Genomic DNA, 25,674 nt, shown 5'->3' with positions numbered 1-25,674 from the left:
TGATTGACAACATATTTTCCGATGTACTCTCTGTCCGCTGGTGGCATGTGTCACATGTGAGCGCGAGAGTGTGGGAGAACTCCGCCTTCAGCGCTGCAGAGCCGAAAATTGCAGACGAAAAACATCCTTGACTTCGGCCCTTCTCAGAAATATTTGCATATTTACATAAATATGTATAAATATATATATATATATAAATATGTATGTTGTTGTGTATCTGACCTCCTCTCCCAAATGAACTGAAATGTAAAGGTAAATGTCTTCAGGTCTCCCCCAACCCTCTGATTCTGCAAGAGGAAACCCCTGAGAAACGGTGTTCACGGACAGACAGCAAAAAACCTCTCTACACTTACAATAAAAATGGTGACAAGAGAGAACAGGAAACACTGTGGAAGTTGGCACTGGGATCCACCGCAGAACGGGCTGTTTATTCCTAATAAGCGAAGCATATTTGCAGATTTGTCAGCCTCCCACGAGCGACCACACCAACGGCACAGAGCACACTTCCATATTGTGATTTCCAATCAGCCACCTGAACGCTGGCCAGAATCAGGTCTCTGGAACAGTCATTCTAAATGAAAAGCCGCTCTATTTTCTACGGAGCAAGTCATTTATTGTCCAAACCGTAGCGGATACTGCTGCTTTAACACAAGCAGATGACCAGAAAGCATCGAGTGTACTGTTAGAACTGGAACAGAGAAACCTAAATGAGATAAGTGTGATCCGGCAAAAAAGAAAACCTATTAAACCAGGGAAACTGCACAAGAAATAGATCCCAGTAGGCATCAACAAGTCGCTGTGATGGAGCATATAAACTCCAACACACTTTTTAGATCAAAAATAGACAACAAATGAAGCAATCAAATCCAAAAGGCAGCAGCGCCACAGGAGATGGATTTTGCCCCCTTCTTTTCATGATGGAGTCACAATTTGTGTTTCTATTTTCTTTTATGGCACCAATGTTACCCAAACAGCTTCATTCATGGCTCAGAGAGCCAGGGAAAAATAGTGGCGGGGTTTCTTCAGGACTGAGGCTAATCTGCTCACGACTGCCATCCATTCAGGTTCGGCTTAAGTTTTCAGTTATAATTGCATAAATTGTCTATATTTCATTACTTTACATACTGTCTTGGGGTTACATTTGCATAAAATGCTAAAAATTAAATTCTCAAAAATTTAAACGTGAAATAGACCAAAAATGGAAAAAAATTAAAACGGAATGTGGGAAAAAATAAAACCGGCCTCTGTTTCCCTCCCTGGATCTGTTTGGTAATTCAGACCCACACAATGTTTCTGAAAGCAGTTCTATCAGCATTCTGGGAGCTGATTGGTCCTTACAGCATCATTAATCTCAATATAATACTAGTATTAATATGTTGCAAAAACTACACAGTCATATAATTCATGCAACAGCTCAAAAAACTGTTCTAATAACACTAACCCAAATCAATATCGGAATCAAATCGAATCGGATTGAATCAAATCTTGATAATCGATTCTGGAATTCTGAATCTCGGAATCGAATCGATTCTTGACATTTGAATCGATGTGTTATCATGCTGTGTTTTCTGTGCCTTTAAAGTGGCTCATGCAAAGCTGGACATGTATTTTAAAAGGCGCACACAGAGGAAGTAAAGGGGGTGGAGCTAAACTGAGCGCAGACTCCTCCCCCTTCACTTGGCTGCAGTAAACAGAGTTGTAAAGACTTTGGTATAAACACAAAAATGTTTCCTAGGGGAAACATTTTGATGGGGCCACTTAAATTCTTGGGGTGGAACCAAAACTAAAAGCCGTCATTACAGGATTTTATTATACTGTTGTAGTAAACAGGCTCAGAATACATAACCCTTGTACTGTCTTCGGGTCAAGGGAGGGTGAAGGGAGGAAACAAGGAATGAAGGAAAGAAGGAAGTAAGGAAGAAAGGAGAAAAGAAGGAAGGAAGTAGGAAAGGGAGTAAGGAAGGGAGAAAAGATGGAAGGAGGGAAAGAAGGAAGTAAGGAAGAAATGAGAAAAGAAGGAAGAAGGAAGGAAGGAAAGGGAGTAGGAAGGAGAGAAATTTTTAATGTAATTTTTTTTAATTTTAATTTATTTAATCTTAATTTCCCTTAGAGTCCCACAATGGGGAAATTCTTTTTCTCTGCATTTGACCCATTTTCTAGTTGAAACTAGTAGCAGTGGTCGCCATGCAAAGGGCACGGCGCCCGGGGAGCAGTAAGGGTTAAGGGCCTTGCTCAGGGGCCCAAGTGGTTGACTTTTTGGTTACAATCCAGGGGCTCCTCCAGACTCCAGCCCTCCTCTGTAACCACTAGGCTACCACCCCTCCAGAAAAGATGGAAGGAGGGAAAGAAGGAAGTAAGGAAGAAATGAGAAAAGAAGGAAGGAAGGAAGGAAGGAAGGAAGGAAGGAAGGAAGGAAGGAAGGAAGGAAGGAAGGAAGGAAGGAAGGAAGGAAGGAAGGAAGGAAAGGGAGTAAGGAAGGGAGAAAAGATGGAAGGAGGGAAAGAAGGAAGAAATGAGAAAAGAAGGAAGAAGGAAGGAAGGAAGGAAGTAGGAAAGGGAGTAAGGAAGGGGGGAAAGATGGAAGGAAGGAAAGAAGGAAGGAAGGAAGGAAGGAAGGAAGGAAGGAAGGAAGGAAGGAAGGAAGGAAGGAAGGAAGGAAGGAAGGAAGGAAGGAAGGAAGGAAGGAAGGAAGGAAGGAAGGAAGGAAGGAAGGAAGGAAGGAAGGAAGGAGAAAAGAAGGAAGGAAGTAGGAAAGGGAGTAAGGAAGGGAGAAAAGATGGAAGGAAGGGAGAAAAGGAAAGAAGGGAGGGAAGAAGGAAGGATTGGATAAAATAAGGAAAGAAGGAAGGAAAAGCAAAGAAGGTAATAAAGGAATGAATGACGGAAGGGAGGTAGGAAGAAAAAGGAGTAAAGGAAGGAAGGAAGGAAGGAAGGAAGGAAGGAAGGAAGGAAGGAAGGAAGGAAGGAAGGAAGGAAGGAAGGAAGGAAGGAAGGAAGGAAGGAAAGGGAGTAAGGAAGGGAGAAAAGATGGAAGGAGGGAAAGAAGGAAGTAAGGAAGAAATGAGAAAAGAAGGAAGAAGGAAGGAAGGAAGGAAGTAGGAAAGGGAGTAAGGAAGGGGGAAAGATGGAAGGAAGGAAAGAAGGAAGGAAGGAAGGAAGGAAGGAAGGAAGGAAGGAAGGAAGGAAGGAAGGAAGGAAGGAAGGAAGGAAGGAAGGAAGGAAGGAAGGAAGGAAGGAAGGAAGGAAGGAAGGAAGGAAGGAAGGAAGGAGAAAAGAAGGAAGGAAGTAGGAAAGGGAGTAAGGAAGGGAGAAAAGATGGAAGGAAGGGAGAAAAGGAAAGAAGGGAGGGAAGAAGGAAGGATTGGATAAAATAAGGAAAGAAGGAAGGAAAAGCAAAGAAGGTAATAAAGGAATGAATGACGGAAGGGAGGTAGGAAGAAAAAGGAGTAAAGGAGGGTAAAAAAGGAGGAAAGAGGAAAGGAAGAAGGAAGGAGAGAGCATGGCAGGAGGAAAGAAGGATAGAAGAATGGGGTCATTTTGAACCCAAAGACAGTACAAGGGTTAAAGAAACATCTACTGATATGCATTTGGCCCAAATGATTTGGGATGAAATGCTTTTTTTTTTGTTCTTTTATTGAGGCCAGTGGGGTGGCCAGCAAATTTGTAGGGGGGGCGTGGCCACCCCTGGCCCCCCCCTGGTGGGGCCACTGGGTATGAAAGGGAACTTTTGGTCTGTATCCAGACAGTACTGTGACCAAAACATGTCATGGAACTGTCAGATTGAAGCTACGCTAAGTTGTATATGTACATATCACTTAAAGTGACCTTTTTAACCGTGAGGAACCCCATGTCAACTTCTCCTGGGAAATCCACGCCTGTACTTTAAGGAATGAAATTCGGTGATCAACATAAAAATGGAAACCTCTCTCCCTGTAGACAGGTATGCCAGTAACTCCCTCAGCTTCCCACCGCCACCTCTCTCGCTCTGAATGCCAGACATCTCAGCCTCTTCCCCATCCCCTTTTTTTTTGCGTACTAATGAGCCGTGAGATTGACAGCTGGATTACCGGGCCGGTTTGTAATCCTTTAATTTCTCCATTTAAGATAATCACCCTCTGGAATGGGGCACTGCCTACAAAACCCATGCACACACACGTACACACCACATCTCTAACATATACAGTGTGTTAGGTAGAAATAAATACATACATGTTTATGCATTAAACAAAAATAAACAAGAAAATATGGTGAAAACAAGAGCATGCAGGTGCCCTGAACAAATAAAGCTTCCAAGCTGATTTAATCCAGAGGACAAAGCCGAGCACAAGCCTCTGTGGCAAGGGACCTTTCTGATATTAGAGTTGGAGGAACAAAGGGATCTTAACAGCAGTCTTTCAATTAATGCACCAGACAAACAAAAGTCTTGTAGCTTCAAAATGGACGTTCATTACGACACATAGTGGCCCCTCCAGATGCATTTAAAAAGACCCATGTTGAGTCAAGCAAGCGTAAATCATTTTGATTGGACCGTGGTTCTCATTGGTCCCACTGCAAACGGAGGATAGAAGCGCTGCAGAACATGTGAGGTCAACATGTGGGAGGACAAGGTCAGGCTGCCCGGCGATCACTCATCAGCAAAGTAGGAGCGCTGCGTCACTTTGACGCCCTGAATCCAGATGGAAAACGGGGGTGAGGGACTAAAATAAGGAGGTGCAGCTAAGTGTGGGGTAAGTGTGGGGGGGGGGGGATTCCTCCACAGAACTGCTTACTAGACAGTCAGTTATCATCTGTCCTCACTGGAGTTTATCCCAGCGGTTATGGGGTGAGACGCGGGGTCCATAGCAGACTAACCATTACACCACCATCCCCAATAAAGCCAACAGGCCTGTTTGTGGACTAAGAAAGGGATCCCAAAATACCCCGGGTAAATTTAACTCTGAGCAGGAACTGGGGGGGGCGCAGGTGAGGATGTCTGCAGATATCCAGCAGACATCCAGTCAGACAGGTGGAAGCAACCAGTGGGGTGATCAGAGGGAGGGACTGAAACCTCCGCTCAACCGGTATTACAACCTGGCAGCCTACTACAATAATAATTAAAGCTGCAAGCAGCGATGAACGGGCCCTCGTACCCTTGTGCACGTTCAGGCTGCAGTGGAAGCTGTTATGACTTGCATGTAGATTCTTCAGGCCTGGAGATTTAGCAGATGACACCACCCACGACTCTCTATATCAAACCGTACAAGTACTCAAAATCGAGTCTGATGACACCACTCACCAGTCTTTATGTCAAACCATTCAAAGGTTATGGCAGAAAGTAGGAACTATCAAATATGGACCAATCAGATGAAGAGGGGGCGCTTTTTGGCGTCTATCGTCGCCACGGTAACGCTTTTGACTGAGAAAAGTAATGCGCATCGTCGCAGGATGGAGACGCACATTTTGATGTATAACACACCTGGGTGCACGTTACGGTTCGGGTGAAGAAGCGGCTGAAGGAATGGCATAAATTGCGCCAAAATTACAAGATTAATTCAAAATGGCCGACTTCCTGTTGGGTTTCGGCCATGGCGCCAGGGGACTTTTCTTTAAGTTGCGACATGATACAGGTGTGTATCGATTTTCGTGCATGTACGTCAAACCGTATTGTGGGGCTTGAGGCAAAAAGTTTTCTAGGGGGCGCTGTTGAGCCGTTAGGCCACGCCCATTAATACAAACCATTAAATATCACATTTTTCGCCAGGCCTGGCTTGCGTGCAAAATTTATAGCCAGGTTTCTCCACTCAAGCAGAATCAGGTCCCTATTTCATTGTTAAACATGTGGTCACATCAGTACCAGATCACAAAAACAAATCACGACTGGCTTCTGAATACGGTTCAGTTGCAGATCCAACGCAGGATCCACGTGGAATATCAGTGTCAACGTCAGAGGTAAAGGGATCCACCCGTCCCACCTGTCCGTCAGACGCCTCTCCCAGGTCCACTGACAACATCATACGCTAGTGTTGTTTCCACATTTATACAAAAAAAACAACCAAAGCTGATGCAGAGTGCAATGCAAAATCAAGTCAAATGTGGAGAAAGATATTTGATATTGACAAATACGGCACGGCTTGAATAATATCTGTAAAGCATTGTTGAGGTACAGCAGCATCACCTGAAAACACACCTAATGAGATGTTGTTGTTGACTACTGGGTGCTAATACAGTTAAACGAGAAACGACAACAAAAGCCACAACACTCGCGAAATCAGGGTTAATCACAACATCTGGTTCCAGTTACTGCAGTTACAGTCTGGTGGTGTGGCTGAACGAAACACACGAGCACCGAGGCGAGGTAAGACACCAACCAGACAGCGTTTTTACCAGACTGGTGCGTAAACTTAACCAACACAGGCAAATGGGAAGTAACAGATTTGCACTTTGAAGAGTATGTGTAACCCCCCTGCTCTCTTATGCTGGTTTTCCACTAGCACCTACTCGGCTCGACTCAGCTCGGCCTGGTTTCTTTTCCATAAGAATTCAGCACCTGGATCAGAAGTAGGAGGTTGGAGTGAAGCTGCTGTGACGTATTTGATTGTGTGATCTGAACGAAGAAGACAACAACACTAAAGATGTAGAACCTGGAGGAGATGATAGATGTGCTGCTGGATCTGTGGTTTGTGTTCCATATCAAGTTAACCCTTGTACTGTCTTCGGGTCAAATGACCTAATTCTCCTTCTTTCCTTCCTCCTGCTCTCTCCTTCCTTCTTCCCTTCCTCTTTTCTTCCTTCCTTCCTTCCTTCCTTCCTTCCTTCCTTCCTTCCTTCCTTCCTTCCTTCCTTCCTTCCTTCCTTCCTTCATTCTTTCCTTGTTTTCTCCCTTCCTTCCTTCCTTCCTTCCTTCCTTCCTTCCTTCCTTCCTTCCTTCCTTCCTTCCTTCCTTCCTTCCTTCCTTCCTTCCTTCCTTCATTCTTTCCTTGTTTTCTCCCTTCCTTCCTTCCTTCCTTCCTTCCTTCCGTCCTTCCTTCCTTTCTCCCTTCCTTCCTTCTTTTTTCCCTTCCTTCTTTCCTCCTGCTCTCTCCTTCCTTCTTCCCTTCCTCTTTTCTCCGTTCCTTCCTTCCTTCCTTCCTTCCTTCCTTCCTTCCTTCCTTCCTTCCTTCCTTCCTTCCTTCCTTCCTTCCTTCCTTCCTTCCTTCCTTCCTTCCTTCCTTCCTTCATTCCTTCCTTCCTTCTTTTCTTCCTCCCTCCTTCCCTTCCTCCTTCCTTGACCTGAAGACAGCACAAGGGTTAAAAATGAGACTGAGAGAAGCTTCAAACGGTGACACTTTTTAATTTTTGTTAGTTTGTCTCTGTGCTGCTGAAAAGTCAGCTGGAGCCGTGAGCAGCTATGAAGAGACAGATCTCCTGGTGGATCTGGTCGTTCCTTATCTCCGTCTAGATCCCTTTTTAATTCTCTCCTCAGCACCAGGTTTATGAACATCTGCACCTCAGAGTTGGATCAGAAACAGACTTTTGCTGCCGTTGCTGGTTGAATAAAATGAACAAGAATCCGTCAGAGTCTCTTTCTCTGATTTCCTCCTCCTGACTCAGACGTCTGACTCCAACCCCCCGACCAATCGGTGGCCTGTAGTGTGATGATGTCAGAAACAGCCGACTCAGCCACTACAGAAAAAGTATCTACTCTGCACGTTAGACCCCTAGTGGAAAAGCGCCATTAATAAATCCGTCTATCGGAGGTCTGAGCCTCCAACCAACACCGTATTTATAACAAGACGTACCATTTTGGTGTTAAATATTAAAAACTGCTGGATGGCATCAGATCGCTTTAAATCAATCTGAATTGTTCTATTTAAAGCTGAATTGCACTCCATCTATTTTTAATGATCTTGTAAGAATGAGACGCACATATATACCATCTCATTACGTTATGTTGCTAGCTTTCATTAATAACAGTCTTCTTTTCTTCCCACCTCGTCATCATTTTAATCTATCAGATAATCCACCAAAGCCTACTTCGTCATGACAGAACAAACAAGCGCATCGTTTTAAACTTGGGAAGCACCACCTCAGTGCTGAAGACATGATTGCCATTCAGATATATGTAAATCCTCCCAGATTAGTTTCTCCCATCCGTAAAGACCTGGGTTAGACTTGCAGCTGAAAGGTGAAGCAGAGGTCTCCTGGTGGCAACGTGGCTGATTCCTGCGCTGCAACAGGGGGAAGCCCATCGTGTTAATGAAGACCAAAGATCGCTCAAGTGCACAGAGATGCACACTGCTAATACACTGACTGACTGCAAAAGGTTTTCAATAACAAATGCAAATAGAAGTCTCTAAACACAAGGTCATCAGTGGTGGAGCTGGCATTTGGTCCTTCTGAAAAGCTTTCAGCAGCTTACTTTGATGATGTCGGTGAAGAAAGGCAACGTTGAGAAAAGATCAACTGTAATTACGAGAACGTTTCTGAAAAATTGGAAACAGCGCTTGAAAGTTTGTCCGTGATTGTCGTCACTAATTAGGGATGCCCCGATACCAATACTGATATCGGTATCGGGGCCGATACTGCTCTTATATACTCGTAAAATTCTCCGATACCACGCACCGATACCACTTCAATGTTGTTGTAGTTACTGATTAGTGACTCTAGAGGGAGATGTTGAGCTGCAGTCAGCGTGGTGATGAAAAGAGAGTGATACCTAGGGATGGGAATCGAGAACCGGTTCTTGTTCAGAACCGGTTCCCAGTGTTTCAATTCCTTGGAATCGTTTGCAGATTTTGCAAACAATTCCCTTTTCGATTCCAATGGGAACGAACGATGGCATTACACACGTTGCGTTAGCCAGCAGTCAATAGCAAACATGGCGCCCAAGCGATACAAACACTCAATAGTCTGGTAACGTTTCAGTAAAAAAGAGACAACAGGGCAACTTCAAATACTTGCTAAGTGAATATTTCGTCAAAGGGAGGAAATAATACCAACATGCAAAAACATTTGTGTACACAGCAGCAATAGCAATCAATGAATGTCGAGTTTTCGATCCACTCCAGACTAATATCAGTAATTCTCAGCCCAGCAGGAGCAACGTTAGCTAGTCCTTAGCTAATAATATTGCTGGTAACTAATTAACTAACGAACGCTGCCTATCATATTAACGCCATTTGTCTCATTGTTGTCCTTTTTTTCCAAATGAGAATCGATAAAGGAATCGAAAAAGAACCGAATCGTTAAGCAGAATCGAAAATGGAATTGGAATCATAAAAATCTCATCAATTCCCATCCCTAGTGATATCCATGAGTGAGACTGGCAGCGTCATTTCAGGCAACATAGCGACAATTAATGCAGCGGGACGTCAGCAGTTGGACATATTTCAAAATAAGGGATGACGACAGAAGCAAGGCAGACTGAAGCTACTGCTGCTAAGGTGTCAAAAGGAGGGAAGGAGAATACGTCGTTTAATACCAGCAACTTGATAAAACATCTCAAGACGCATCATAAAGCTGAGTATAATGAGGTTGCTAATGCTACTGCAAGACCACAACAGCTAACATTAGCTCAGGTTCTGCAGAAGAGACAGACGATGGGAAGAGAAAACCCACGGGCCGTTAAAATAACGGAGGCTCTGACCGTTATCTAGCGCTGGATGAGCAGCCACTGTCAGCTGGAGAAGACGAAGGATTTCACCGTCTTCTCGACGCACCCGAGCCGCGATATGAAGTTTCATTGATATGTTATATGTTTGATATTTATTAAATGTGAAGACAGTGCCAGTGTGGAGACTTTTTATTTACACAGAAAGATTATGTTTTGTTTAAAATAGTTATTCTACTTATTTTATTTATTTTTATTGAATTTATCTGTTGCAAATAAAACCTGTCTTCCAATTCATTGCATTTTTCATTGCATTTTTAGCCTAGTTATTTTTGTGGTAGAAGTATCGTATCGGTACTCGGTATCGGCAAGTACACAAATTAAAATACTCGTACTCGTCGGGGCATCCCTATCACTAATATGTCCTTATCTCGTATACAGGACTGTCTCAGAAAATTAGAATATTGTGATAAAGTTCTTTATTTTCTGTAATGCAATTAAAAAAACAAAAATGTCATACATTCTGGATTCATTACAAATCAACTGAAATATTGCAAGCCTTTTATTATTTTAATATTGCTGATTATGGTTTACAGTTTGAGATTAAGATTCTCAGAATATTCTAATTTTTTAAGATAGGATATTTGAGTTTTCTTAAGCTGTAAACCATGATCAGCAATATTAAAATAATAAAAGGCTTGCAATATTTCAGTTGATTTGTAATGAATCCAGAATGTATGACATTTTTGCATTACAGAAAATAAAGGACTTTATCACAATATTCTAATTTTCTGAGACAGTCCTGTACAGTAGTGGAGTCTTTATTTCTCCATCCAGAAAGTTGTCCCTCTCATCTGCTAAGGCCTCACCAGTGACTGTTCATGGCGGCGCTGCTCCCTCCTACCTCCCTCCATGACATAATACAGCACTACGAGCACTTGCAGATGTAATCTGAGGTCTGATTATATCATGGCTGGCCCTGTTTGAAGGTCAGGCGTCAGGTCGCAATTAGCGTAGCTCCATCTTGTGAGGAAATGTAGGTCAACACATAATGTCGCCTAATAGTGTGCACACACTGGGCCGCCGTGTTTCCAAACTGCAGCAGAATCCCCGGACAATGGATTTGTCTCTTGACAGCTTTTCATCATCCGACTACAAGGACCACCCGGTGAAACAAGCCTGTGTTGCCGTGGTTACCGTTGGGTAGGGCAGCAAAACTATGTAAAGTACAATAAATCTTTTGAAAGTGCGTGGGTGGTCGGGCCCGGCTGCTGACCGGCTATAAAACTAACACCAGAGACACCTCTATCTATCTATCTATCTATCTATCTATCTATCTATCTATCTATCTATCTATCTTTTTTCATTTCATTTTATTCTTTATTTCATTCCAAAAATAAAACAAACAATTCAATACAAATACAAATGTTCTTAAATTGTGAATGAAAAGGGAGCAGAAAATAGAAGAATCTTATCTAATCTGCCCCTTTTGCAAGAAATAAATTCACAAATAACATAAATTAAAAATTAAACAAAAAACAACAACTAAGTAAATAAAAAACTAAAATAAAATAAAATTACCGTTGTCTATGGGTATGTCAATCAAACTTAACTAACATATTTCATTATATTTACTTAACACACAGGCTTTAATTGTTCTTTTGAATGTAATTTTGATTTTGATTCTTTGTTTTCTTTATTCAGATTGTTCCATAAACTGATTCCTTTCACAGAAACACAACGTTCCATTAATTTAGTCCTGAATCTTGTTTTCTATCTATCTATCTGTCTATCTGTCTATCTATCTATCTATCTATCTATCTATCTATCTATCTATCTATCTATCTATCTATCTATCTATCTATCTATCTATCTATCTATCTATCTATCTATCTATCTATCTATCTATCTATCTATCTATCTATCTATCTATCTATCTATTAGGGGTGGTCAAAAATATTGATACGGCAATATATCGCGATACATAGTCTCCCGATACGATATCGATATTCAATGTATGTATCGCGATATATTGCCGTATCAATATTTTTGCCCACCCCTAGCTGTACTGTATTTTTGTGATTTCAATTTCAGTGTGGGTGAGACACTGCATTTTATTTTGAGTATTTTGTATCTAAGAATAATGCACACTGCACTTTTCATTGTGTTTCAGTGTGTTTTTTCATGCAAATATGTTGCATATTAAAATGGAAAGTTTGAATTACATTGTTTTGACTCAGCCTGTCCAATGAATTATCACTATAATCTGATGTACATATATACAACTTCGATTTTAAGATGTGTAATGCATTTTTAAATTTTTCGGTGAACTATGTAGAATATCGGGATATATCGGGATATATCGCATAATCGGGATATCGCATATTGTATCGTATCGTGGCTCAAGTATCGTGATGCGTATTGTATCGTGAGGTCCTTCCCAATACCCACCCCTACTATCTATCTATCTATCCATCCATCTATCTATCTATCTATCTATCTATCTATCTATCTATCTATCTATCTATCTATCTATCTATCTATCTATCTATCTATCTATCTATCTATCTATCTATCTATCTATCTATCTATCTATCTATCTATCTATCTATCTATCTATCTATCTATCTATCTATCTATCTATCTATCTATCTATCTATCTATCTATCTATCTATCTATCTATCTATCTATCTATCTATCTATCTATCTATCTATCTATCTATCTATCTATCTATCTATCTATCTATCTATCTATCTATCTATCTATCTATCTATCTATCTATCTATCTATCTATCTATCTATCTATCTATCTATCTATCTATCTATCTAAATTTCCCTTTTTGCATACCTGTACACAGAAAAAAACAGCTAAAACAGATAAAGAGCCCTGTGCAGTGGAATGCGTATACGTTGGTCCCATGGCTGATAGCGTTGGCTCGGCGTGCGTGTGATGTTGCGGGGAGTTTGAGGGATACGGGCGCAGAGCTTGGCTCGGTAAGAAGGCAGGCGAGATAAAGAGGAATGATGTGGCTCATCTTCTGTACCTGTATTCTATCAGCTCGCCGCAGACTGCAGGATCTGGCTGCCGAGATGAAAGACTCTCTGGAGGACAAGAGAGACGTTCATGAGTCAGAAGGAAAATGGCATCCCTCTTATCAAATGCCTGGAAACATAATCCCCCCCACGCTCCCGGTTCTTGGGTCTGGACATACTTATGAAAGCTCTGTCACTTCAGATAGTAGGTTAGGAGTCAGAAGTTCTCTGCAGCACGGCGAACGCAGAGCTGGCTGTTCCAAAGCTGATATGGCTCTTTGCCAGATTCTTCAGCCGTCGTCTAATTGGGGTCATGTTACAAGTCATTTTGTATGTGTAACTTTTAGAAATGGGATTTCACAATAGGAAATGCATGCTGAAGGCATATAGCTGAGCAAGGGACTATCTCCTCTTCCTTTAAATGAATGTTTTGAATTAAAGTGCAGCGTGTTGGAGTTTTCCCCCCCGTATGAACTGCAAGACCTACATTAAAATTAGAAGTCCAGGAATGAAGGAAGCAAAAAAAAAAGGCTTCTATTTTGTTCACACAGCAGGTGATTTAGGAGTCAAGCCGAGGACTGGGAAAGGAGAAAACAGAAAACGAGTCCATTCTTTTCCAAAGAAACAGTGCGGGCAGTAATGGAAGGGCTTTACGTCTAAATCCTGAATAACTGGTCGGTCTGTGTAAGAAAATATCAGCTCTGAACTTTTGAAATGAAACATGTGCCCTGAAGGAATCTCTCAATGATGTGTTTTGTTGGCACAAAGTCTTGGGGAAGATAAAATAACATCCGCAACCCAGAGTCCCGGCGAGCGCTGGCGTCCACGGCTTGAGAAGGGGCTGGGAAAGGTCGGAGGAAGAGGCTCCTCACTGTTGTCTCTCCAGATATGCACTGACGGCGACTTAAAGAGACGCTACCCTGACTGAACTGCAAATCAATTTCTCCTGCCCTGAGACAACACGTCCTTGTCTGTCTACGTGTCTGCTCGGGCTCTCGGAGCAAAAGTGCTGGTTTACACAGGGATGTGCAATCGCTGGAATATGTCTTTTTCACGGCTTATCTGCCCACGGTGGGGATCTAGCACGGACCCCGACGCCAGGCCTGGCAGATTGCGTGCCCACGGGCCACGGCCCTCGCCTCCAGACCTGACCTGGATTCCAGGCAAACATTTCCTCTAGCATAGCGTAGCGTCATTAATTGTGAATAACTCTGCAGCGCAGCAGAAACGGGTCAGCGAGTTACACAAAGGTGTTCTGTGGTCAACCACTAACCCATAACAGCCTTTTAAACCAGGAACGCTGGTGAATAATGACCAGCAGGGGCTGAATGATGCATTACACTTCTGAAGTGAATGAAGACTGTGTTTAAAGATCAGCAGCTGTGTGTGTGCTGCTATTTCCTCATGTTGTTTTTGTATGTTTGTATAGATATACTTATTATATTTATATCATAGTTATTAGGCCTGTGTTGAACAAATCGATTCTCCGATTTTAAATCGATTCTCATATTAATTCCTAAAAATCGATTCATATGTCTAAAGATCGATTAAAAAAAAAAAAAAAAAAGAAAATGTTTTTTTTTTTTCATCATTACATTACAACTTTTGGTATTTTTTTGTTTATGCCCAAAAAAGGAATATTTTGTTGGACACGAGAATAACTGGTGCCATGTTTTTGCCTTTAAATATGTTTAAAGGTATGAAAACATTAAAGTTTTCAGTTATAATTGCATAAATTGTCTATATTTCTTTGCTTTATATACTGTCTTGGGGTTACATTTGCATAAATGTTAAAAACCAAATTCTCATAAATGGGGAAAAAATAAAAGCGATTTCATCCGTCTCTGTTTCCTCCCTGGATCTGTTTGGTAATTCTGCCCCACGATGTTTCTGAAAGCAGTTCTATCAGCATTCTGGGAGCTGATTGGTCCTTACAGCATCATTAGCTGCAATACTTGCTGTTTAATCTCAATATAATACTAGTAGTAATATGTTGCAGAACTACAGTCATATAATTCATGCAACAGCTGAAAAAACAGTTTTATTAACAGTAACCCAAATCAATATCGGATCGAATCGAATCGGATCGTGATAATCGATTCTGAATCTTAAGAATCGGAATTGAATCGATTCTTGACATTTGAATCGATCCCCAGTCCTAATAGTTATATTTATATCATAGTCATATTATATTTATATCATAGTTACTGTATATTATATTTATGATAGAGCTTACATTTGGTATTAAACAGGTTATTATTATAAAAATTATATATATTTATTTATACAAATTAGTGTATAGTAAAAAACGTAAATACAGGCATATAATTTATGTTTAGTTGTGGAAAGGGGGTGGGATTAAATAAGTTTATACTTCCTCCCACTCCTTTTCAAACATGTAACTGAAATATGTTTTTTGATGTGGTTTTTTTTGCCCACCTGTATTTGTTTCTCTTATCTTTTTTTCTTGTTTTTTTTATACATGTTCGAAATAAATAAAAACGAACGAACGAACGAACGAACGAACGAAGTAACCTTTATTAATTTATTTATTCCGGATCCCCATTAGTCCTCTGCAGTGAAGACTAATCTTCCTGGGGTCCAACATTGCACACATAAAACAATAAAATACAATCCTTACAATTAAAACATAACTAATTCTAAACAAAAAGGATCTGAGATGTAACGGAATTCAACCCTTAAATTGTTGAAACCAGCCAGAACCAAACAAGAAAAAATATTCCATTTTACACACTCAGAATTTCAGAATAAACCAAGAATTTCAGAATAAACCTTTCAACACGGACGCAGATGTGTGACTGCATTCCCCGGCAGAATGAAACAGGGACCACACTAACATTTTACAATACTGTGGGGCACTCAATGCACATGTTACATAGTTTCTGTTCTTGCTGGTATTTTTAACAGCACAGTGTGGTTTGAATTGTATCGTACATGTTGTGGGTCCCGTTAATTACCACTTAGTGTCACTTAGTGGCTGAGTGAAAAACACACCTCCAGGTTCAGGCTTTTAAATGTTTCCCAATACCACCGTTGTGGTTGTGGAGGTTGCAGGACAGCTTCTGTAAGGGGGGGGGGCACCGACATGTGGTCCGTTCAGCTCTGGGACGTGTTAGAGATGAGGTGAGCAACCGGACAGGTGAGGAACCAGCAATGGCAGGATTACAGGGGTCTTAATCCTGCTCCCAGCAGACTCTAAAAGCTTCTAATGCAGATAAAAGTGCAGGTCCGGCTGCCCTAATGGCTCAGAGCGTCGTGCTTTTAATCATCAACTCTGCTGACTAGGAAAAGATTAAATAAATCAACCAAAACAGGGTGCTGGGTCACCACGTGCCACAGCTGCAGGAGCAGGGCACGAGTGTGGAACTAAGCTGGAGGATAAAACCCCATCATTACAAACTATATTTGATTATTGAATGTTTGGTGATGGCGGTGAGAGAGTGGAGCTCAGCAGGGGGGTTGGGGTGAGACCGTCATAATTAGGGGTGTCAAATTAGCAAATTAATTGCGATTAATTAATTATAGATCTTTAGCGCGTTTTGTTTTTTTTATCGCTTTTTAATCTCTAACTTTACTTTTTCTGTTTGCGAGTTGCATTTATTGTGAAATCGGTGTTTGTGCGGTGGACGTCAGCGACAGAGAGGCTGGCGGATGTTCTTGCCAAGTGGATGTAAATGGCTAGGACTGTATGGAGCCAAATCAAGGCCAAAAGTTTTGCTAATTTGAAAATAAAAATTGAACCTGAAAATTCAAGTTTTGATCATTAATTTATTTTTTTACAGTTTCAATTTTTTTTTTTCAGTATCAGATCTTTTTTTCAGTTTCAGATCTTTTTATTTCAGTTTCAGATCTTTTTTTCAGTTTCAGATCTTTTTATTTCAGTTTCAGATCTTTTTTTTCAGTTTCACATCTTTTTATTTCAGTTTCAGATCTTTTTTTTTTCAGTTTCACATATTTTTTTTTCAGTTTCACATTTTTTTTTCAGTTTCAGATCTTTTTTTCAGGTTCAGACTTTTGGCTCCGATCTGGCATAGCATCAACTGAGAGGGGCGTGGCATCATGAGTGACAGCAGAACAGAGAAGGCGAGGGACGTTCCTCAGTCATGTTGCCTTCAGGAAACGTAGGTTGCAGAAGTTATCAGTAGAAGTATGATTCAATACTGTATGTACACCATATTCACGTGATTGGCAGTGGAAAAAACGGATACTAGTGACACATTTCTGTTTAAAAAGCAGTTTTAGACCGTACTTGGCACCAATCGCAGTATAAAAGCAATAAACTATGTCAGACTGTACAGTTCAACAGCCACACTTTAAAGTTTGACATTTCCCACTTCCACATACTACCAAGTACGGTCTTTATCTTTATCTGTACTTCAGGGGTTTTTAGTTGATTTTACCACATTAATTGTTTACAAGTGTTATTGTTATCTACTTGCTCCCTACGTCAGTCCAGATAAACTTGTCACCGCTGGCTGAGACGAAAAGCTTCCCCCGATGGGAAAACATCACATTCTGCTAAATACACAATATTCAGCACCGGTGTACATACAGATGAACATACGTCATATGTAACCTTTAGCCAGCAAGCGGTCCAGGCACACTTTCTAAGGCCACGTTTCCACATAGCCGGGTATTTACAAAAACGGATATTTCCCCCTCTACGTTTTGAAAAATATCCTCGTTTACACGAACCTGCATAAATAGCTGTTAAGGTGCTATGAGCAGCCAAACCTACTGGGGGCAGTGTAACGAGAAGATAAAGTCATGCTAGCCAATCAGAATCCTGGAAAAAAACGTCAACAATGACACGTGTGAAGTCTGAATAATATGGTTCCGCGTTAAATCGACGGCGTAGCCTACGTACGGTGCGGGTCGCCGCGTACCCTACGCCGTAGCTCTGCGTTGGTGTAACGTGGAACCATAAATCAGCCTTGACTGCCAGTTACTTCCAAGATGGAACAAGAGTCTTTGGTTTGGAGTGACAGAGAAGTGGAGTTACTTTTAAGTGTGACGTTAGAATATAAAACAGGTAAAATACAAGAAAATATTGACGGTGGCCAAACTAATTGTAAACACAGGTGGCACACATGACGCTGGTGACGTTTCTGTTGCATAATGTGACGTTCTGAAGCCTAAATGTCTGTTTCTCTCCGTTTACAAGCAAACATGAAAACTGAGTTTTTGAAAATCTCCACTTTGGCCGGAGTTTTCAGAAATGATGATTTTGGAGACTTTGAGCTTCGTTTTCGTGTAAACGAACGGCCAAAACGCATGAAAACACCACCGTTTTTGCTCCGTGTAAACAGGGCCTAAGAAATAGGCTTAATTATCTGGGCCGCTTGGTGGCGTTGCTGGTTCCAATCCCAGCCTGCGCACCTTTGCTGCATGTCATCCCCATTCTCTCTCTCTAACCCCTTCCTGTCTGCAACTTCAATAAAGGGCCACTAGAGCCCAAAAAAATCTTTTACCTGGACAGCCGAGAGGTGTTTAGCTTTGAAGCTCGTCAGTAAGACATGGTGCTATAACGTCACACACTGCTGGGGGAGGGTTAGGGACCGTGTGGACGGCAGCTCCCCCCAGCAGCGAGCACGCACGGCTTCGTCCAGCGTCATCACACACTGCATGTTAAAGGCTGAAGCGGTAATAATGATTCTGCGCTTATATCGTAAGACTTTGCTGATTGGTTTTGCCCATCCCACAATATCAATGGAGTTGTTCAGTTTCTACACTATCAATTCAATTCAATTCAATTCAATTTTATTTATATAGCGTCTAATACAACAAAAGTTGTCTCTAGACGCTTTCCAGAGACCAATACCCAGAACATGACCCCCGAGCAGTTATTACATAAACAATGGCAGGTAAAAACTCCCCTAGTGGGAGAAAAACCTTAAGCCAAACAGTGGCAAGGAAAAACTCCCCTTTAGGAGGGAAGAAACCTGGACCAGGACCAGGCTCATAAGGGAGAACCCTCCTGCCGAGGGCCAGACTGGGGGTCAGGGACGTCAACAGCACAGCAGGCAGGTGGAAGCAGCAACGGGATGACCGGGGGTGGGGACCGCAGGCCAGCATGCAGCTCCCGAAGCTCCGGCCCAATCATCAAGTCCCAGGTTGGGGTGCAGGGTCGGGGAAAGGTTGAAAAGGGGCAGGGCCAGGGAGAGGAGTCTTGAGGGACGAACCTTCTCCCCCGCCCAAAAGGGGCCGTTACCCTGCCCCCCTCACTCCCATACTGCAGGATCCGGTGTTTTGCCGGACACTACCAGAGACAATCTTCTGACGGCACCAAGACCTCTGCAAACTTTAAAAACTTCCAGCAACAGGAGGTATATTGGGGTAAACATATTTCCTTTTATAGATGTCGTTAATAAGTTATGCCTGTTGTACAACATGGTAAAATTTAGTAGCAACACTCATTATTTCTATCACTTCAGTGTGTCTTGAACGATGATCTTTAATAATAGTCATAATTACTACGGAGCGTGTGGGACTCAAAGGCAGCTACGGTTTCATGAAAAGCATTTTCAAAACCCCTTTATTGACTACAATGAAAAAGCTGCTCGTGTACTAGTCGTGTTCCATCGCAACAGTAAACCAGCAGACAAACAGCTTTCCCTGTCCACCTGAGCGTGAAAAACTACACAGGTTGTTCAGCGACTGGAAACTGCAGCCAGGTTCCCAGCGCACCTGCCAGGCCGCCGCCCCCACCATCTCTCACTGCCCGTTTCTCCGGGGGGACGACGGCGGTCCAGCAACCCCCCGCCCAGCTCAGCAGCAAACCCCCCCGCCCAGCTCAGCATCACCCCCTCCCCGCCCAGCTCAGCAGCAGCGCAGACCCCTCCCTCTCTTCACAGCCCATTCATTTTCTCCGAAAGTGACAGTTCCAGGTTATCCATATAGTGGAGTTGGGATTCAAACCTCTGTGCAGAAAAAACAGACCTCCAATAAAGATAGTCTCTGTACATTCATCACTGCGGGAGGACTCGAACTGCTGCAGCTCATATCCCACGGAACGGCCAGTTGGGAGGACTGCACGGCTCTCGGATTGATTTTCACAAAGAGCAAGCAGAGTCAGAGAAAACTGGAAGCCCAGGCAACGCGGGATCAAAGCTTGATCTGATGTAGCACGAGAGGTAAATCAAATTGATGCAGCTGAGCTTTGCTGTGACATTTTTTCAAATTGAAGCATTAGCAGATAATAGGTACACCGGGACATTTCACATGTGTGTGCAGCAATCCCCCCCCCCAGAAACACGTGTGCATACGGCACACCAAAGCTCCGAGTCAGACAAAACACATGTTATCTGTCTGGATGCATCATCCTCTGTTAACATTGTTTGGATCAGCGGGGACGCCTAAGCCCATTTCCAAACAGGCAGAAACCTTAAGCCCTGCGCCCCCTCAGGCGAACTGGCTCCCCACCAACCAGCTGCGCTGTCCTTGTCAGCTTCTTAAATAACAAAATAACCTCTGGAATGATTCAATTCATGTGTTTGCAGTGGGAAAAACGCTCAAAACAGCTGCTACGACGCAAATGCCATTTCCTGGTGACAAACAGCATTTTATGAACAATAGAAGAATATTTGTCTATAATGGCACGGTGTCAGGGGAGCGCTTACCTCGCCGTACGCTATTGTTGAGCTGTTACCTACAAATACAATCTAGCACCTAGCAGGGAATAAGACTAGGAAATGGGGGAAATGTCCCTAATACTAGGTCCTGTCTTCTTTTTAAAAGATCTAATCTAATCCCATAAAAGATCCAAATACTCAAGGGCTGCCGCTGTAGTTCTCCCCTGTCCTCCACTTCTAGTGATTTTGTTGTCAACGAGTTTATAGATGTGGAAATAATGCGGTCTGTGTCATAGAAGAGGATCCCGACAACGTTCAGGGGGTTCTGGGATGCCGGAGTATTTCTAAGAAAAAGGTTTCATTTCCATCACAGATGCAATTCTCCAGCAAGATGGTGATACGTGTAAAGGACCCCCACCCCCAACCGAGTTCACATAAAAAAAGAATCAAAAATTGAAAGAGTTACTGCAAAGAACAGTGTAAATAAAGCCAAAGTTTTGGGGCGTGAAGCTGCAACACGCAGAGGCGGGGACGGGCTACACGCGTCTGCTCTGGCAGCTCGCTGTGAAGTTAATAAAAAGAGAAGCAAAGTTTGGTTTGTACTGCAGTAAGTGTCATTTTGGTGTTCATTCGTCAGTGAAATCTCATATGGAATGAAAACACCTGAGCAGAACGGTGGCGTCACACGCCTGCTGTCACAGCACCGACCAACGCAGCAGCGCGTCCAAACGCTGCTCCCGCTCGGCTGCAGCTCTGCCTGCATCTCTGCTGCACAGACACAACTAAAACATCCTGACCTTTGAGGCGCAATAGAGTCATATTATATGTCTCTCTCTCCACAGACACACACACACAAAGCAGACACGCGCTTCCTCACACTAGACAGATCTGTGCAGAGACATGGAAACATCAGCAATCAATAACCTCAGCAGCAGCAGCAGCGGCAGCAGCAGACTTACCTTTGAGGATGCTCTTGCCGTGCAATACATCTCCTGAGACTATCACTGTGTAGAAGTTCTGGGAGAAGCCGGGTCTACAAGGAAGTTTGGGGGGTTGGCTTGTCTTAAACCCCTGAGGATTCAAAAGGAAAAAGAAGCTGTTAAGAAATGGTAAATTGACTTGGGATCAAAAACGATCTCTTTCCAGGTTGAACCTGAGCTTCTTTCCTGTTATAGTGATGTGCTTGAGAGTGCTGCATGTAACCCTGGGACAGCCCGTGGACACGCACACCTGGGGCTAAAGAAGGGGCTAGAGTGGTCATGGAGAGATGCTTACGTCCCCAGCAGCGGCAGAGTGGACCGTCCTAATGAAGGTGATCAGCTCGGAAACATCATCATCATTATGACAATGTTGTGATCATTAACGGGAGTAAAATAAATGAGAACCCAAGCAGCATAGCCTGAGTGGCCTGAAGAACGTCTTTAACGCTCACCTAACAAATATATACAGTAGTAAGATGCATTTTGTTTGGATACATGGTGAATTAAAAATAAAAAAAGAACAAAAGATGTTCTGAAATGTTTTGAAATATATTGAGCAAGTATTGAAGCAAAGCTGCAGGCTCGTGGTAAAGAAGGAAAATACATGTACAGGGATCCACCTGATCCATCCAAGGTGTTCATGAATATATGTACCCAACTTTATTTTAGTATGCATCTTCTTACTGTTGACTGTAAATCAGCTAAGCTCAACGAACCACCATATATATATATATATATATATATATGATGTAGTTAACGGACAATAACATGTGCAATAACGTACTGTATAATAACATGTGCAATATCTGTCTACCTCACACACATCCTGCCAGCTTTTTTTGCACTATTTTTCTTTCTTTCCCGTACTGCACTACTTTTATTTTCATTCCAATGTATATACTGTTTATATTTCGTAATTATATATTTTTTACCCCTCCCCTGCATGTGTGTCTTATACTGCTGCTGCACAAAGTGAGAAGTGAGTTCCCCATTGAGGGAGAAATAAAGGATAATCTAATATATATATATATATATATATATATATATATATATATATATATATATATATATATATATATATATATATATATATATATATATATATATATATATATATATATATACATATGTATAATATGGTGTGTACTTCTTTAATATCGTTCTTTATAACAGAAAAATACTGAGATCTGATCCTAGAAATGAATTGCCAGAAAGAGAGCGACCAGCCCTTCTTCCACGGACCTTTGTCCGCTGCAACACTGCGCTGCAGAATGTGGATGAGAGGAACTGGAGGCTGGCAGCCTTAACTACTTGGACTTCTCTCAAACATATTCTGGAATAAATGACACTTTTCTCGGGCTCCGTTCCATCCACCATCATGCTGCCCCATGCACGACCGGCGCTGAGCGCTCTGTCCCCGGCACTTTGCCGGTGTTCCTGCGGCGCAGCGCGGCGCGGCGCGGCGCGGAGCTGCGCCGGGCAGCGGTGCAGCACCAGCCAGCCCAGCACGCAGGGAATCAACGCATCTTACCCAGGATGCGCCCGCAAGCAAGCCGCACGCCAGCATCACGCAGCCGGCGTTCATCTTTGTAAAAACCCCGGGGAAAAGATGAGCCGTTCCAGGCAAAAAACACCGCGGTAAATTCCCCCGGACTCCCCGACGCTTTTTCCTCCTCGTCTTTTTGCTCGAGTGCGAGAACGTCCCCCCTTCTCGTCTGGCGCAAAAGTGCGGCTGAGCCGGGGATGCTGCGCTCCGTCCAGAGGAAGAGGAGCCCATTGGACGAGCGCGTCACCGCGACCCCTCCTCCCCCCGCGGCGGCGCGCTCCGCCTGCGCTGCGCTCCCAGCAAACTCCCCGGGAGGATGATGATGATGATGATGCCACTTCAGGGGGGATCTAACGGTAGAAAAAAATGCATTTTCCAGGCTATTTAGATTCATATTTTGACTTGAGATGGAGCAGAAGCGGTTCTGGCTGCGTGAGTGACAAGCAACCATCCGAGTCCTTTCATGTGTCCATCAGCAAACTGGAGTCTATTTCACACCCCAGTTCCCCTCTGCCACTGATCCAGTACAGCAGGAGCCGCCATTGTATACACTTTCTATGCTGCTTCCATATAAGACTGCCAGATAAGACTCAGATGGTGAATTAAAAGTTCAGATGAAATAACTTAGAACGTACAGTATACCAGGTTTGTTTTTCTGGTCTTTTTCACATCATTTGGTCCCATGTTTGGACTTCACATGAAACAGATACACATTCTTCTCTGCTGATGTGGATCCATAACATGGTCCAGATGTCGGTTGTACTTTCTGCAGCTTTTTGGAGCTCAGATGAGCAGAGGTGGAGCTAGACTTGTAACCCTGGGGGGGCCAGAGGGGGCCAGGGCTATTTCAGGGGGTCCACAGAGTATGACAATAAATTAGTTTCTCCAACAATCAATTGCAATCGGAGTCTCTAAATGTTGAAATGTACGTATTAAGCACAGGAGATGACATTTATGTATATATAAATGTAAGTTTATTCACACTGTACAAAATGTAAAAAAACGTTTTTTTTTAACAAAAATGATAAATGCACACACACACCTACACCTTCCAGTTACTCACACACACACAGTTACTGTACTCACACAGTTACTCACACACACACACACAGTTACTCACACACACAACTCTGTGTGAGTGTGAGTAACTCACACTCACACTGTGAGTGTTACTCACACACACAGTTACCCATACACTGTTACTGTACTCACACAGTTACACACACACAGTTACTGTCACACACACAGTTACTGTACTTACACAGTTACTCACACACACAGTTACTCCCACACACACACACAGTTACTGTACTCACACAGTTACTTACACTCACAGTTACTCACACACACACACTCACACAGTTACTCCCACACACACACACACACACACACACACACACACACACACACACACACACACACACACACACACACACACACACACACACACACACAGTTACTCACACATACAGTTACTGTACTCACACAGTTACTCACACACACAGAGTTACTCCCACACAGCTACTCACTCACAAAGTTACTCACTCACGCTCACAATTACTCACTCACAGTTACTCAATCACACACACCATTACTCACTCACAAAGTTACTCACTCACAAACAGAAACATGTAAATATGAGCGGCAACCCGAAAGAAATGTAGACGTTAATGTTTAGCGGCCGTTGTAAACTGACAGTGGTGATTCTGTAGACGCCATGAGATGTAACGTTAACGTTAGCTTGATACTCATGGCTTGTAGCAAAACGATCTATCTGAACACAAAAGTGATTTTAAAAAGTGACTGAGGACTTCACTGTCCATCAAGGATATCTATCCTTCTCCTCCTCTTCCTCTTTTTATTTTGTCGATCTCTTAGCCATTTTTAAGTTCAAATGTGGCTCCAGGCACTCCAGCAAAGATAACGTCTGACGCTGATTCCAATCTTCCTATTCTTCTGTGGCGCTTCTTCTTCTTCCTCTCCTAATAAGGTGGATTACAACCCTTTGTGCTACATAGCACCAACTGCTGTACAGGAGGGACGTATCAGTCAGGAGTCACTGATTTCAAAACGCAACTTTCGACAAGACGTGTGCGGTGCCTTGATATGTCAATCATCTGGGGTGGCACTTGGGGGCATAGACATATAGACGCCGCATCGGGTGTTCTTGCCCGCTGCTGCGAGCTAAATATGCAGCAAGCATATCTTACATAAACATATTTAAAATTTTTCAAGTAACAAAATAACATATTTGAACCATTTTTCAGATTTTTTCAGTTATTTTATTGTCTGAAAAATGGTTCAAATGTTATTTTATTGTCTGAAAAATGGTTCAAATATGTTATTTTGTTATTTGAAAAATTTTAAATTTGTTTTGTTGATGAGAAAATATGTTTCTCTATTTTTCTTATTTTTGTGAGGGGGATATATATAGTTTTTCGGCACTACCTTGTTCTCTACAGCTGATATAACATGAATTATTCCTATGTGGGATCAATAAAGTTCTTATTTTTGCCATCTGAGAAAATTAAATATATTATATTTGGTGCCTAACTGTTTCCCAAGTATATTAGTGCATGTTTGAATGAATAAATGAGACGTAAAACGTACATTTCTTTGTAGAAAGGCGCTTTATGAGAGTAAGTCCATTTACTTGTATTAGTTTACAGTGCAGTCTTGCCACATCCAATATGGCAGCGACGTTGACGTACGGCTCAGCGCTCGATGGTCTACGTATATATGTCTATGCTTGGGGGGGGGATTAGATTTCAGGGCGGTCCAGCGTACCCCGGCCCCCCCTCTAGCTCCGCCTCTGCAGATGAAATGTTTGGGCCCATTTAGTCAGGTGATGATTTAATTGTTGCATCGTTTGCTTGTAAGACCTCAGAGTAAAAAGTCCCTCCGATCACGTGAATGACTGGAAGAGGAACGTTCTCACTGAGCCTTTCCTCGT

The 25,674-nt window shown here is 42.6% G+C and overlaps 1 protein-coding gene across 1 annotated transcript in view; it reads right to left on the bottom strand.

The window, feature by feature from the left end:
* Positions 1-22,920, bottom strand: part of cdh4 (cadherin 4, type 1, R-cadherin (retinal)) — a 366,103-nt gene extending 343,183 nt beyond the window's left edge. Inside the window, exons 1-2 of the mRNA XM_061728090.1 lie at positions 22,707-22,920; positions 21,155-21,266 (exon numbers count right to left, since the gene is read on the bottom strand). Coding sequence (XP_061584074.1) covers positions 21,155-21,266; positions 22,707-22,760 — 166 coding nt within the window. The 5' untranslated portion in view covers positions 22,761-22,920. The remainder of the gene's footprint in view (positions 1-21,154; positions 21,267-22,706) is intronic.
* Between the last annotated feature and the right edge of the window lie 2,754 nt (positions 22,921-25,674).

Source organism: Cololabis saira, chromosome 8 (assembly GCF_033807715.1).
Source record: "Cololabis saira isolate AMF1-May2022 chromosome 8, fColSai1.1, whole genome shotgun sequence".
NCBI classification, from domain to species: Eukaryota; Metazoa; Chordata; class Actinopteri; order Beloniformes; family Belonidae; genus Cololabis; species Cololabis saira.
This window is presented reverse-complemented; position numbering and strand designations above follow the sequence as displayed.